A 15,262-nucleotide genomic window follows, 5' to 3' on the forward strand; every position below is an offset into this window, starting at 1 on the left:
ATAGCTACATTAAAAAAACTGTAAAATCATTTTATGGTTGCTTAGCAAATAACTTTTTAATATGTAGCTATCCAGCGCTAGGAAACCGTTTACATGATTTCACAGTATTTTTAATGTAGCTATCCTAACCAAATCAACCATCCACAATGTTTTGAAGTATTTATAATGTAGCTAACATAACCTAATTGACCATTAGTTTTCATGAGTTGCATATTTATTTACAATAAACAAAAAAAAAAAAACCGAAGATGCACGATTGGGCGTTTGCCTCTCGTCTGTTGAAAGAAGGCTTGCCAACGTGAGTATTCGGGTATGTCCAGATTGATGAGTGAATCGTAGGCTTCCCGCGTTTTTGTTTCACCATTGTTGCTTGTTTACAAGTATGATTTTTTTTTTTTTTTTTTCGCGACGTAGTTGAACGACTACATCATGTAAAAAGAAAATTACGTGAGTTCCTACTGTTCATCCTTTTTACCGGTTTGTTAGGTCAGGTCAGCTACATTATAAATACTTTAAAACTAAACAACCATTAAAATTAATTTTTATTATTTTTAATGTCCGTTCAGTTTCAAAGTATTTATACTGTAGCTGACCTGACCTAATCTACCTTTGTCCCGTTTTGTTATGTCAGGTCAGTTACATTATAAATACTTAAAACTATACAAGTAAAATTAATTGATATTTTTAATTTCCGTTTATTTTGAAGTATTTATCATGTAACTAACCTTACATAATGGAAAATTTCTGTTATTTAGGCATTCACGCACACACGGCAAAATATAAAATGGCGCCTGTTGAATGATTACATAGGGCTTGTATTGCAAAATAAGAACGGCGATATCTCCAAAAGTAATTGGAATTTTTTATCTCCGCAGGCGGTTTTGAAAAGAGGACGTAAAAGAGCATATAATGAAAGTTATTTCATATTTGTACGATTTTTTTTGGCGCTAATCCGTACAATACATATTTACCAAAAAAAAACCTATGTGAAAGTAACTTCATAACCTACAAAACTAAAAAAAAAACGTAAAACATACATACACAAAACTACTATAAACCGTTCTAAACAAAACTATACTAATTTTAATACGTACTCATTAGGAGTCCAAAATTTTGCAGATTTGTCTCTAGAACCAGAAACGATGCAACCAGTCGCTGATGTACAAACACTCCGGACATCCGATTTATGGCCGTATAAAATACAACTTAACTTGTACACACGGTTAGCCATTTTACAAAATTTGTATTGTCCCGATTGACTTGAATGTTTTCCTATTTAAACTTAGACTTTAACGCTAACCTGACCTAATTGAAATTGTCAAATTCATTCCAGCCATCAAGTGCCATTAATTATCCATAGACATTACCAATAATAGAAGGATAATATTCATAAAAATAATAGCAGGAAAATTATTTCCAAAAAATCCAAGGGGAAAAAAAAGCTAAATAAAAGGGTAGAAACGTAAGTCGGGGATACAGCTGTAAAAAAAAAAAGGCGAACTTATTAAAAAATTTTAGGTCATTACAAATTTCTATCCTTAGTTATTCCAATTTTTTTTAATAGTTAATTATACTTTACAATATTTAAGTAAAAATAAATTTCCTATTTACATTATTTTCTGTTTGGCAGGTATTTATAATCATATATTGAGAAACATCTGTTGTCTGAACGCGATAATTTCAATATCCATGTTTCATAGTTCGTGAACAAGATGAAATTCATTAAGACAGTGTGCACAAGCTAGAGTCTGTTTGCCGTTCTTCCGGCTTGAAGAAGAACTTAAGTCACCCGAAAAGACACAAATATACACGAACCTTGCTGACTGGACTCCTTCGTTAAAAATTCTGCTACATTTCACACAGAGCACTGAAAACCCAAAATTTTAGTCTATTTACAGTACCGCAAGCAGGGCGGTACAGCCACGGGGGTGACTATGGTCAAAGCAAAAATAAATCTTAAGATTGCTCCTATCCTATAAAAAATTACACTATTAGCAATAACTATATTTTTTACAGAATATATGAACATATTGAAATATAACAGGAGAATATTTACTTAAAATTTGCCAAAATATATATGTTTGGTCAAATTTTTTGTACCGGCAAATTTAACCCACAATAAATGTTGGCTAAACTGTTTAACACAGCTGATCAGTGTCATGTGGTATAGCATGACGCCACTCCCGCTGCCTGTCTAAGTTTTTAAGTGATTATTAATGTTGAAAGTGATCTCAGGGATTTTAACAGGTTTTTCGGCCTTGTGGCTGCAGACAGGAGTGCGTCGTGATTCGAAACCTACCTGGGCTGTTCAGGCCACCCAGGACGCCTTATAAATAACTGATAAACGAATTGACATGACAATGCACTTTATTCAGAACCGATACACTTATTGGTCCAGTTACTGGCCGCGTCTGTTGTCTGACAGCTGCGACACGCGTATCTCTCTGCGTAAACGGTACGCGCGACCAGGATAGGTTGCAAAGTGGTGTACACGGACTTATACAGTGGCCGATTATAAATGTGAAAGGTGCGGCGGATAGTCACAGGTCTCCTGTGCTCCAAGAGCTTCTACAGGCAGTTATGTTAACATGGAAAACAGCACATACAAATGGACATTCCAAAGTTATTTGCAATCTAACCTGTGGCAAAATATTAAGGTCCCGAAAAATATGTAACCCAGTTCGCTGGAAACATACACGTTACAGTCACTTATTAATCAGAAATTACTCGGTTAGATTGCATGTTATAAGTAACACATTTACAGACGATGAAAGTTAAAAGGCGTAAGTTAACGAGTAAGAACTCGACACACGTTGCTAAGAGTCTTCGACGATAACAATTAATTGGCTTTGAAGCCGAAGCTGTGTAACTCAATAACTCTGTCCTTAATCTCTGGATATGAAATTACGTAAATAAATGCAAAGCTCCCTGTTGGGATAAAATTAATTAGTTAACGAGTCGCACGAAATATCGTGCGACTGAGTGGGGTCGGCGCAGAGCTGGTAAAAAGGATTTTAAGAACTTACACTATTGCTGAGACTTGGATGTAGCGCGAAGGTTGATGGCTCTGCGTTCGCGGAGCGTCCGACCCCTGAGAGCTCCCGACGGTAACTGAACTTGATACCGCCCTGCGGCCTCGCGCCTCAACACGTGCAGCGCTGGAAAGCAGCTCCGACCAGTTTTGGACTTAAATGACATATTTCACAATATATGATTATAGAACAATTGGACATAATTTCCCTTGAATTAATTCTCTTTTAATTGTTATTAATATTGCCGTCGTCCGGGGTCTCGGGCTCAAGTCCCGGTGCGGTTCCTAGCGGGAGTGGCTGCTGTAAATGTAATGTGTCCGGATGGGCGCCAGACTAGCTCTGGTGCTAATCGGTAGGTGGGTCGTGGGGTCGATTGCCCTGTGTGGCCCGCTAGGACCGTCGGCGATGTTGTGTGGGTTTAAGGAATTCCCTACTCGGCGGTGGTTGGGAATCGTAGGGTGAAATAATCATACGCTGAAATGAGGCAATAAATGACGTGTGTCATTTATTCAGGTGACTGTGGCCTGGGTGTAACGTTGTTGGTTACACGCCACGTCGTACAACAGGTGACGTCACAAAATGCAAAAACTACACAATTACACACAACTAAGTCTGAAAGTTACTTGATAAAATGTGGCACAAGTTTACAAAAGAAATGTTACACGAGGGTGCGTTGCACAAGTTTATGAATGTTACGTGGAGGTGCATTGCACGAGTTTACAAAGGAATGTTACACGAGGGTGCGTTGCACAAGTTTACAAAAGAATGTTACACGAGGGTGCGTTGCACAAGTTTACAAAGGAAATGTTAGATGAGGGTGCGTTGCACAAGTTTACAAAGGAAATGTTACACGAGGGTGCGTTGCACAAAGTCACTAACTATTACTTAGTAGCGTGGTCCTAGGCATTTCTGAGCCTGGTTATTCACACGAGGGATGAGGGTGATTGGAGGCGGCCAATCCCGTAAGTCTACGTATCGAGGCGGTGTTCGTGTCCATGGTAGTGGAGCACGGACCGCAGCTAAATTCGTTCAAAGTTCCCTTGCGGGTGGTGTCAGTGCCGGAGCAACTGATTTTAACTAAAGTTCTGTTCCTCGGGAGACGGCCCGTGTCGGATGCTGAACCTACCCCGTGGACCAAGTGTGGTGCAGGGAAGTTTTAGATTTATGCGGCCGGATTAGGTCCTGGACCGAAAACTGGACCGGGTACGCACGAAGAGATTATTAAAAAAGAGGTTTTAAGAAGTGACTATATTAACCAGAAGCGAACTCGGTGTGGACAAAGGATGAAGTCTCTCCGTGGGACGTGCGTCCACCCCGGTCCACGAGTCGCGCTGTACTGTCGTCATGTCATGGCGTCCGGCCGAGGCTCGGTGGCCCTCACGCCAGGGTTGACCTCATTACGTTAATTTCTGATATGATATGTTAATAATAGAATTTAAGGGCGTTAAATTCTTACGTTAATTATTAAAGCTGAATCAAGGTCATTCGTCCCTTCTACAAATTGAAGTTATTATGTTTAGGAATTATATCATTTAAATTTTACGTCACACCAGCGACTGTTCGTCTCTTGCCGGATTTCTCTGGTGGGGGTAATAACGTAACACGAGGGATGAATAATTATGTCATATGGTTTCATTGACTAATACAGGCAGAAGGCCGCCAGGGGAACACTCACACACGTATCGACGTATCACACACGTGAGTGCCCGGACACTCCTACGTCGCACTTTCGTCAACCGACTTTAAATTAATACGTAATACTGTTTAATAATCAGTGTTTGTTTTTATAACGTGGTTGGTTGAAATGACGGTCTGTTTATTTGGGTGGGGCCAGGTTCTACCTTGGTTGCTGGTGGCTCGCCTGACTCGGGTGGGCCATGGCTAGGGGCACGTTCCATTAGCGGGGTTGAATACTGGTGGTTGCAGGTCGGGCTTTAGGGTGGCCTTCGGTCGGACGACGTCAAAATGATTGTTTTTATTTTAATTACATATTTAATTAGGCGCATTGCCACACCCGGCTGGGCGCTGTCGTCGATTGGGTGTTCGTCGCGGCACACTTTTACACACTCGGCGGACATCACGCTCGGGCGTGTTCGAGGCACTTAAGAGTAAGTGTTGTTGTGACATAACGACCTTTGCAGACCAGAGGGAGCACCGGCGGTTGGCGTCAAATGCCCCCCCCCCCCCACAAGGAGGCCATTATGCTCAACAACACTTCTCCTCACACGCATGGAAGTGATGCACTGGTTCGTCGCACTGAGGTTAGGGCGCGGTGGGGCCCCTGGGCGTGGCTAACCTAGTAAATATGTTTATAATTGAATTAATGGTGGTTCTGGCATGACCCATCTGGAGGGTGCAAATAGTGAGTTTTGTGGGATTTGATTTGTGCTCGACTGCGAGCCTACTAATGGATTAAAAAAGGGGTGTTGGTCCTCCCTTGCCAGAGTTGGAGGCAGCCCCGTCATCCCTCAGGACTTCGCAGTCATGATTTGACCCAGAAAGTAGTCCCTTAAATGTGTTGGTACCTGTGAAACGCATTGTGATACTCTAATAGGAGTTAATATTGGTACTGCCTGCTCATGTCGCCCTCCCTGGTCTGCACTGTTCACCCCCTGGACGCTCGCATTTCCCTGATTCTGGATGTTTCCGGTGATGTAATCTTGCTGCTGGACCGGAGGGCGCTGTGCCCGCCTGGACGGGATGGTGTTAGCACTAGCATTGATATCTGGAATGGTTTGGTTCTCCCCCTCACCACTGTCCCCGATGTTATCAGCTTCGCGCCCTTTCCCAGGGCCTGTCGAGCCGTCTGCTTGCGGCCGTGGTTGCGAGCAGCACGTGCGGGTCCTCAGCCACCGCCAACTCTGCGGATACCGCCTCTGCGCTGTTTTCCCCTCCCTCTCTGACGTAGGCTCCTCAATGGACATGGTGGAAGTGGACTCGCTCAAGCTGACATCCAGAGGCCACCAGGGCTCGACATCGTCCTCTACATTGATTGAGTCCCCACCGTCCGGCTGCCAGACAAGGTGAGTCGTCTCCTCCTCAGCCAGAGAGGTCGGTGTTAGGTTGGTCATTGGCAAGATAGTGACCCCTGCAAGAGGAAGGATGTTGGGTGAGGGGCGGTCGGGAACTGGGGAGTCCATGATATTTGTGGACTCAGGTGGAGTCCCTGGTATGGAACAAACAGCATCTGACCTTTGTGTAGGTGATGGGGCAGTTGCGTGGCCGTCGTGGTGTCCGTGCAGGCCAGCCACGTCCGGTTCGGGCGAGCCCGGAGTTGGGCTTGGAGGTGTGCCTGGTGGCCTATCAACCAGGGGTCCCGCCCCTGTTGGTGTCAGGTCATTGACTGCGAGGCGCAAGTCGTCTCGGTGCACCTTGGCCGGTCGCCCTCTGGGGGTGCGAACGGTGTACGTGGATGGACCGGATCACCACAGAATTTGGCGTGGCTCAGACCACTTGGGGGCTGGCCCCGCGCAGAAGTTGTGTTTTCCAGAAGACAAGTGGTGCTGCTGCACATACACCCACTGACCGGGTTCAAGCGGTGCAGGAGGACGGGTGGACTGTGGTGTTTTATGAGCCAGGAACTGTTCCTCATGGCTGCGATTTCCTCCCCCCATAGGTCCTCGGTAGCCACCGCGGCTACCCGACACTCCCCAGGGAGGGCCAGGTTCTGTACCAGGAGCAGTTCGGCTGGAGAGTGGCCCGTGACTACATTGGTGTGTCGGCGCAGACAATACAATAATTTGGGCAGGTGTATGTCCCACTTGGAATGGTCCTCCCCGAGACGGAGGCGGAGCTGAACCTTTATCTCCTGGTTCCTCCGTTCCATGGGATTCGCCCGAGGATGGTATGTGGGTGTGGTGTGATGGTAAATTCCCCACCGGCGGCATCCAGCCCGCCAGCGCCCCCCGGTGAACTGGCATCCATTGTCTGTTAGCAGTAACTTCGGGAAGCCGAATCGTGGGTAGACCTCAGTTTCTAGGAGGGACAAGATGGTGCCTGACCTGACATTGGAGACTGGGAAGGCTTCGACCCAGCGGGTAAAAAGATCGGTGATGACAACTAAAAACCTTTTCCCGCATGACGTGCGGGGGTACGGCCCCATGATGTTTAAAGCTAGTGTGTGAAAAGGTTCGTTTGGTCTGCAGGGCTGCTGCTGCTCTACCCCGTCGGCCTGCCGCGACTTGCGCTGCTGACACAGCTGGCACCTCTGCACGTAGTCGCGGACGTGCCTGGCAACACCGGGCCAATGGAACTCCAGGCGCAGCGCCCCTTGCGTCTGCTCCGCGCCCGGGTAGCCGGCCAGATCGTGTCGTGGTAAAAACTCAGGACAGCTGAACGGGCAGCTGTGGGTACATACGTCCTCCAGGTTTCCATGTTCCCCGGTACCCGTGTCTGCAGCTTCCCGTCAACACATTTGTGGTACAGCTGCACTTTTCCCCGCATCTGGCCACCCACCCCCTCACTGACTTGTCGTCGTGCTGCGCCTCCAGCACAACACGATGTAGGGCCGCGAGCGTGTCGGGGAGAGGCGTGTTTGGACTCGCGTTGGAATCAGTGGCATATAGAACCGCGGGTTCGCATGTCCCCGTAGTGTACGCAGTGTGTCCCACTGGCGGTAGGAGTTCCTCCCAGCTGCCCTCGTCGTGGTACTCGGTGTTAGGATCGGGGTGTCGTGATAGTTCGTCAGCCAGTTGGTTCGCGCGCCCTGGAACGTGTTCGACGTGGAAGTCAAAGATTTTGAGTGTCAGGTCCCACTGTGTGAATATCGACTTGCGGCCCTGTACCGAGTCGAGCCACTTGAGACACTGGCTATCGGTACGCAGGGTAAATTGCCTACCCTCCAGGTGGTGTCTGTAGCGCCCTACCGCCCACACGACCGCAAAGCACTCCTGCTCATTGACGTGATAGCGGCACGCTGCTGGACTGAACTTGGTGCTCGCGTATTCCACTACGTGCCGTTCCCCCTCTGGACCTACTTGGTACAACACCGCCCCCATCCCCTCCTGACTGGCGTCAGTTTGCAAGAATACGTGCTCCTTGGGACGGAGGCGGGCGAGCGTGTGGCACTCCCGGAACAAGCGCTTCACATCAGCCAGCGCGCGTTCCGCCTCATCCGTCCACCTGAACCTGATCTTGGGGGAGAGAAGGGCTGTCATCGGTGCTGTGACTGTGGCGATGTGGGGGATGAAGCCCCTTAGCCAATTGAGTAGGCCTATGAGCTGCTGTAGTTGTTTGCAGGTACGCCGTGCAGTCTTAGATTCAATCAGGTCATGTTGAGTTGGCAGGGATCGGCATCCGTCCGCACTCACAATGTGACCCAGGTATTCTAGCTTAGTGGCACCGACGTGGCATTTGTGGGGCGTGCAGGTCAGACCTTGTCTGGCCAGCCGTTCGAAGTCCATGGCAAGGTGCTGCGCATGCTCCTCCCACGTCCACGATCAGACGATCACGTCGTCCAGATAGGCCGCGGAAAACATGCCCACGAACCCATCCAGCCAGGCGGCGACCCAAGGCGGAGCGGCGACACGTGGTGCGTGGCACCACCGCCTGACGTGACAGGTGGGGGTGGTGCATGGTCGTGCCTCGCAGGTGGTGCCGGGGTCGCCGTGTGCATTGACGTGTCAGCGTGGTGCAGCGGCGACCTGGGGCAGGGCGGCGACACGTGGTGCGTGGTCTTGCCCCACAGGTGGTCCTGGGGTCGCTGTAGGCGCTGACATGTCAGCACGGTGCGTCTGCGACCAAAAGCGGGACAGTGACACGTGCGTGGCGCCACCACCTGATGTGACGAGTGGCGGTGGTGCTCGGTGTCCTACGTGCCGGTTCTGTGGCACCACACGTTCAGGCAAGTGTGCTGTTGCTGTCGGGGGAGTGCGTCCCCGCACCTCGCCCGCCAGTGTAGCACCCACTATTACTACGATTAATGAACATATAGATGATGTTGAAGACCTATATACAACGTTTTGTACTAATATACTTGCAGCGGCAACAGCAGCTATCCCACTTCAGTTGAAAGGTGTACCTTCTAAAACGTGTAAGGCCCCATGGTGGGACAATCAATGTTCAGACATCAACAATCAGAGAAGAATGACTCTCCACGAATATCGTCGATATTCTACCACAGCGAATTTCATTAAACTAAAAAAAGCCCAAGCCTCGGCTAAATTAATTTGGAAACGACGCAAAAAGACCCACTGGCAACAATTCTGTTCTTCCTTGTCACGTACCACCCCACTGCATTCTATGTGGAAAAAATTTGCTTCCTTCAAAAATTGTAGTAGTCCATCCCCTTCAATTAATATACCCCTCTCACTGTTACCTGACTTTATGAAAATGATTGCCCCAGATTATGCTCCTAATTTCAATCCATTTACCCAGGCTGTACCGGTACCCACCGGAGGTTGTACTCCTAATCCACACGTGCTGTTAGATACATTCTCTCTTTCTGAACTCCATAAGTGCCTTTCTTCTTCCAGAGGTTTTGCCCCTGGGCCAGATTTAATAACGAATTCCATGATCAAACATTTACCGTCCAACACCCTCAGTCTTTTGCTGCGTATATTTAATATTGTGTATAATGCTGGGTATATTCCTTCTCTGTGGAAGGAGTTTTATGTTCTTCCCATCCACAAACCTGGTAAACCTCCCCTTTTACCTTCCTCTTACCGCCCTATAGCCTTGCGTTCTAATATAGCAAAACTATTTGAGAAATTGATTAAAAACAGATTGGTTTGGTGTTCAGATCATTATTCTCTTGTACGACAGGAACAATATGGTATTAGATCTGGTATTGGTACAGTGTATGCCATCAGCTATTTATATTCACGTATTCAACAATCGTTCCAACGAAAATAGATCCTAGGCGCACTTTTCATGGACATTTCTTCAGCGTTTGACAATGTCCAATTACATATATTGCAACAGAAATTAAACTCCTTAGGCATTCCGCTGAAACTGAACAAAATTCTTCATGAATTATTCGCTCAGCGACTTTATAAACCTCGTATGATTCATAATGGCCCTTATACTCGGCAAGTGTTCCAAGGTTTAGTTCAAGGAAGCTCACTCAGTCCCATTTTATTTCTTATTTATACACAGGACTTAATCTTCCATCTTGGACACTATGTTCGCCTTACCGCATATGCGGATGACATAGTCCTATGGTATCAAGGACCCACTTTCCAGGATGTTAGTGCAAAACTGGTTGTCGCCATTACATCTGCCAATGAATGGTTAACAGCTCATGGAATGTCCTTATCACTATCAAAGACCCATCTCGTCTATTTCACTAAAAAACGGTATAGTTCACCTCGTACTACTCCATCATTAGAAGGTCACACTTTTCCGGCCATTTCCCAAGTAAAATATTTAGGTGTTATTTTTGATAGAACGCTCAATGGTATTGGCCATATCAACTATGTGATCAATAAATGCTACCGCAGGATACAACTGCTTAAAGCTCTAACTGCCAACAGATGGGGAGCAGATATTCATACCCTGAGGACTATCTTTCTCGCTACTATCCGAACTAATCTTGCCGTCGTCCCGGTAACGGAGGCTGTGTTAGCGGGTGAGCCTAGTAGGGAAGTCGGCTGGTATACTGTTCGGTCCGGATGGGCGCCAGGCTAGCTTGCAGCTAGGCCACGATGGGTGTGGGTCGTCAGCCCCTGTGCAGCTCACTAGGCTCGCCGGCGGTGTGGAGTTCACGTCCGGAAAACACTCACATATCTCACTATTCGCGTCTCACATCTCGCGGTCTCACGTCTCGCGGTCTCACGTCTCGCGGAGTCTCACAGGGTTACACTTCCGTCCTTGGTCGCGCGCGGGCGAAGACTGACTAGTGATGGTGACTGCGCGGAGGAGGGGTGTGAAGGTGCATTTCGCCAGCGGGGGCTGGTGCTGGCGGGGTGGGGACCGGGCTTTACTGCCCACGGAGGTACGATGTCAAATGCCCCCCCTGGAGAAGACCGGTCTTACCCCGCACTCTGGCCCCCGCGGCGTGTTTGCACCCTCACTGCTGGCAGCAGGTCCAGGTGGGAAACACCTGTGAGAGCTGCCGCTGGTAGGGTCTGCGCTCTGCTTCCTCCTGTGTCCCTTGTGGTGTACCTGGGGGCGGCGTCTCCAGACGAGGGCCCTTGGGATTTTCCCATGTGGTATGCCTCCAGGTACCTGGGTGGCCGTCGTACTCGGCGGGGGTGGTCAGGTCGACCGTCTCCTGCCCGACTCCCCAGAGGTTTTGGGCTGTCATTGGTCTTTACGGTGGTTACCCTATATTCGGGTTGCCCCCGCGTTTGTTGCAGATGGCATGGACTCCTTTCCTGCGCTGGGCTTCCTACCGAAGGGCCCATCTGTGGGTCCAGTGATGCCATTGTCTCTCTCTCCAGGCCGATTTGGACTGACAATGAACGGTAGGGCACCCTCTCCCGCTCAGGAATACCTGGTGACATGTCTGTATTGTTGGTTTCAGCTGCCTGATAGCACTGGGGACTCCCTGTTTTGCCACCGGGCCAGGGGCAGTTCGGGTTTTGGCCTCTTGGTCCGGGTGTTGTGGGCCGGTCTCCTGCATAGTCCTCCACGAAGGGGGGGGGGGGGGTGCGGTGACTGTCGGTGTGGTCCGATGGGTGGTTCTTCATCCGGATCGCTCACATACATTGTGAAGGTGGCTCCTTCTATGGGTGCAAGGTGGCCCCAGGCACCTCGAGTGGGCGACTCCAGTGTTTCTGGGTCTAGCTCCTCCGGCTCAGTCACGACTGGTAGGGTGGGTGGCATGCCATCAGCCTCAGGCTCAGATTCTTCTGCTGTGACATCTGTGATGCTGAATTGCCCCAGTTTTTCTTGTTGAGGCTGCGGTCGGCACGGGGTTTGTACGTCGGGTAGTTCGCTATTCCTCCCAGCGGAGGGTGTTTGCGGTTCATCCGGTTCCCCCTGTGACCTCGTGTCGATGGATGGGCAGTTGGGAGTCGGTGTCCCCGGGATCCTGTCTCCTGGGAGTGGGGCGAGTCGTAGGTCATCCAGGTGTATTTTCTTCACTCGGCGCCCGCCTAGGCATACCTGGTATGTCGTCTGGCCGAGCCGTTTCTGAACGGTGTAGGGCCCGCCCCATCGCGGGGCTAACCCCGCGCAGTAATTGCGAGGGGCAGCTGACAACGGGTGGACCCGGACATAGACTTGATCCCCGGCCTGCACCCCAGGAGGGGGTTGATTTGTTATAGGTGTGATCTCCTGCGCGTATGCCCATTGCCTCTGGCGTGCACCCTCATGTGCGAGGTTGCGACGCTGGGCCCGTTCCTCCAAATCTTCCGCTGTGTGCGGAACCCCATGAGTGGTCCACTCCCCGGGTAGTGGCAGGTTGCGCCCCTGGACCATCTCGGCGGGTGTCATACCGGTGCCGGCGTTCTTCCGGCGCCGAACACAAAAGAGTGCGTCTGTGAGGTGTTGGTCCCACTGGGCATGGTCCTGACCCAAACGGATGCGGAGTTGCACTTTCAGCTCCTGGTTCCTGCGTTCTGTGGGGTTGGCCCGCGGGTGTTAGGCAGGTGTGGTGTGGTGCCGGATTTGTTGCTCTCCACACCAGACTTTCCAACACCGGCCCAGGAACTGACTGGCATTGTCCGTGAGAACCGACTGTGGGTAGCCCCAGCGTGGCAGGAACTCTGTGCTCAAGATCTTGGTGATCGTGGCCGCCCGCACGTTCCGACATGGGTAGGCCTCCGTCCAGCGTGTAAAGAGGTCGGTTACTACGAGGATGAAGCGGTGTCCTCTAGGAGTTCGTGGGTAGGGGCCCATCACGTCGAGCGCTAGTGTTTGGAATGCCGTGGTGGGCTCACGGGGCTGCTGTTGTTCCTCCCCATCTCGTCTTCGAGCCTTCCGCGACTGGCATATCTCACACTCACGCACGTAATCTCGTACATCGCGGGTGACTCCAGGCCAGTGGTAGAACTGACCCACTGCCCGTCGTGTTTGGTCAGTACCTGGGTGGCCGGCCAAGTCATGGTCATGGTGGAAACGTAGCACAGCCTCCCGTGCCTCGGGTGGTACATATGTTTTCCACTCGACATGTTCCCCGGGTGCTCGGTTCATCAATGTCCCGTCCTGGGTACTCCAGGTCTCGTGATCTCCTTCGGTCACCTGCTGGCATCGACGAGCAGCTTCTGGTGAGACTTCTTGTGCCTCTAGTACCCGTCGGTGGACGTCGTTCGAGGTACACGGAGGATCGCCCTCTTCCAGTGTGTCGGCTGTGATCCGAGTGCAAGTCGCATCTGGGTGAGGTAGCCTGTCTCGTCTGTTGGGGGGCAACATGTCTTCCCACTCTTCTGGGTCGATCAGCTCATTGCGCTCGTCCGGCTCACGGGACAAAAGGTCGGGCAGCTGGTTGTCTGCTCCGGGGACGTGTTCGACGTTGAAGTCGAAGGATTGTAAGAACAACGCCCACCGGATCAGTTTGCCCCTCGTCCCTGCATTGTATGCAACCAGGTTAGGCACTGGTTGTCTGTGCGAAGTGTGAAGGACTTCCCTTCCAAGTGTGGGCGGTACTTCTTCATCGCCCACACGACAGCCAGGCACTCCTGCTCGTTACTATGATAACAACGTTCTGCCGAGCCGAACTTCGCACTGGCATAATCTATAACTTGCCGACCCCCATGCTGGTCCAGGTGGAACAGCACGGCCCCTACCCCCAGGGTACTGGCGTCGGTCTGCAAGTACAAATAACGCTCTGTGTCGACCCGTGCCAGAGTATGGCATTGTGTGAACACCATTTTTACCTGGCTGAATGCTTTCTGAGCAATTGCATCCCACCGGTAGCGGTGTTGTGGGGACAGGAGGTCAGTCAGGGGGGCAATGACGTGAGAGAAGTTCGGTACATAACTCCTCAGCCAGTTGACGAGGCCGATGAACCGCTGCAATTGCTTGCGGGTCCGGGGAACCTCGGCCTCTGCGATTTTCTGCAGGTGGCTGGGCTGTGGGCGGTTACCCGCTGCGTCCACGACGTGTCCCAGGAACTCGACTTCTGAAGCGCCGATGTGGCATTTGAGCGGAGCTACCGTTAAGTGGTGAGTGGCCAGCCGCTCCAGGACGAGTGCTAGGTGTTGGACATGGTCTTCCCATGTCTCAAAAAACACAATGACATCGTCCAGGTAGGCCATGGCAACCTGCCCCAAATAGCCCTCCAGCACTCGTGTCATCATTTCCTGGAATGTTGCAGGCGCACACTTAAGGCCGAAAGGCATGGCTCTAAACTGGAAGCGCCGCCCATCCGGGATGGTGAAGGCTGTCTTTTCCCTGTCCCCGTGCCGTATGGGCACCTGCCAGTAGCCGGCCTTCAGGTCAAGGGTGCTGAACACCTTGGCCCGTCCTAGCCCAGCTAAGGCGGCCTCGACACTGATCTGAGGGGGGGGAGCACTGACGGTGATGGCGTTCAGGGGCCGGAAGTCGACGCAAAACCGTAATGAGCCATCCTTCTTGGGGGCCAACACCACACAGGAATTGTAGTGACTACTGGATGGCTCGATGACGCCATCTTGCAGCATCTCTGACACCTGCTCCCGGATGGCATGCTGCTCCCTGAAGCCATACCCCCTAGGTGGCTGGTGAATAGGTCGATCATGGGTGGTGGGGATCTGGTGTTCCGCTACTGTGGTGCGTCGGAGTGGGCTGGCCGTGGCGAACACACCCTGCCTCTCGCAGAGTACCTGTTCGATGGCGGCTTGATACTGTAGGGGGACATCGTGGTGTAACTGTCTCAGAGTCAGCGGCTCACTAGGTGGTTCAGGTGTGAAGCCTATGCCATACACTGTGAACCGTTTCTGTATTCCCACGTGGACGCGGGCTGACTTTAGCTCCACTACAGCATCATGTGCTGCTAGCCATGGTTGTCCCAGGACAAGGGCCTCGTGTAAATCCTCCACAACAAGGGCAGTCACTGTGGTAGTAAGGTCCCGAAGGCTTACCTCAATCTCCGCCTGGCCCACCATCACTCCTGGTCGTGTGGTGGTCGCTAGACGCAGCTCCGCATGGTGAGGCCGGAGTGCCCCTGGTGGTACGAGGCTCGGGGTGATGAACACATGGCTGGCGCCTGTGTCCACCAGCGCTGCGGCCGGCCGGCCATTCACCTCCACCGGTATGCGCAGCAGGTGGTCTTGCAGTTGGAACAGCTGGCCCAGGGTTGGCCTGGGGCCAGTTGTGCTCCCAGTAGCCAGTGGTGCCCCCAGTGGTGGGGCAGTTGGTGCCCGGGA

The 15,262-nt window shown here is 51.0% G+C and overlaps 1 protein-coding gene across 1 annotated transcript in view; it reads right to left on the bottom strand.

The window, feature by feature from the left end:
- Positions 1-1,433, bottom strand: part of LOC134527649 (phospholipase A-2-activating protein) — a 121,368-nt gene extending 119,935 nt beyond the window's left edge. The window contains exon 1 of the mRNA XM_063360514.1: positions 1,095-1,433. Coding sequence (XP_063216584.1) covers positions 1,095-1,231 — 137 coding nt within the window. The 5' untranslated portion in view covers positions 1,232-1,433. The remainder of the gene's footprint in view (positions 1-1,094) is intronic.
- Between the last annotated feature and the right edge of the window lie 13,829 nt (positions 1,434-15,262).

This window comes from Bacillus rossius, chromosome 1, assembly GCF_032445375.1.
Source record: "Bacillus rossius redtenbacheri isolate Brsri chromosome 1, Brsri_v3, whole genome shotgun sequence".
NCBI lineage: Eukaryota > Metazoa > Arthropoda > Insecta > Phasmatodea > Bacillidae > Bacillus > Bacillus rossius.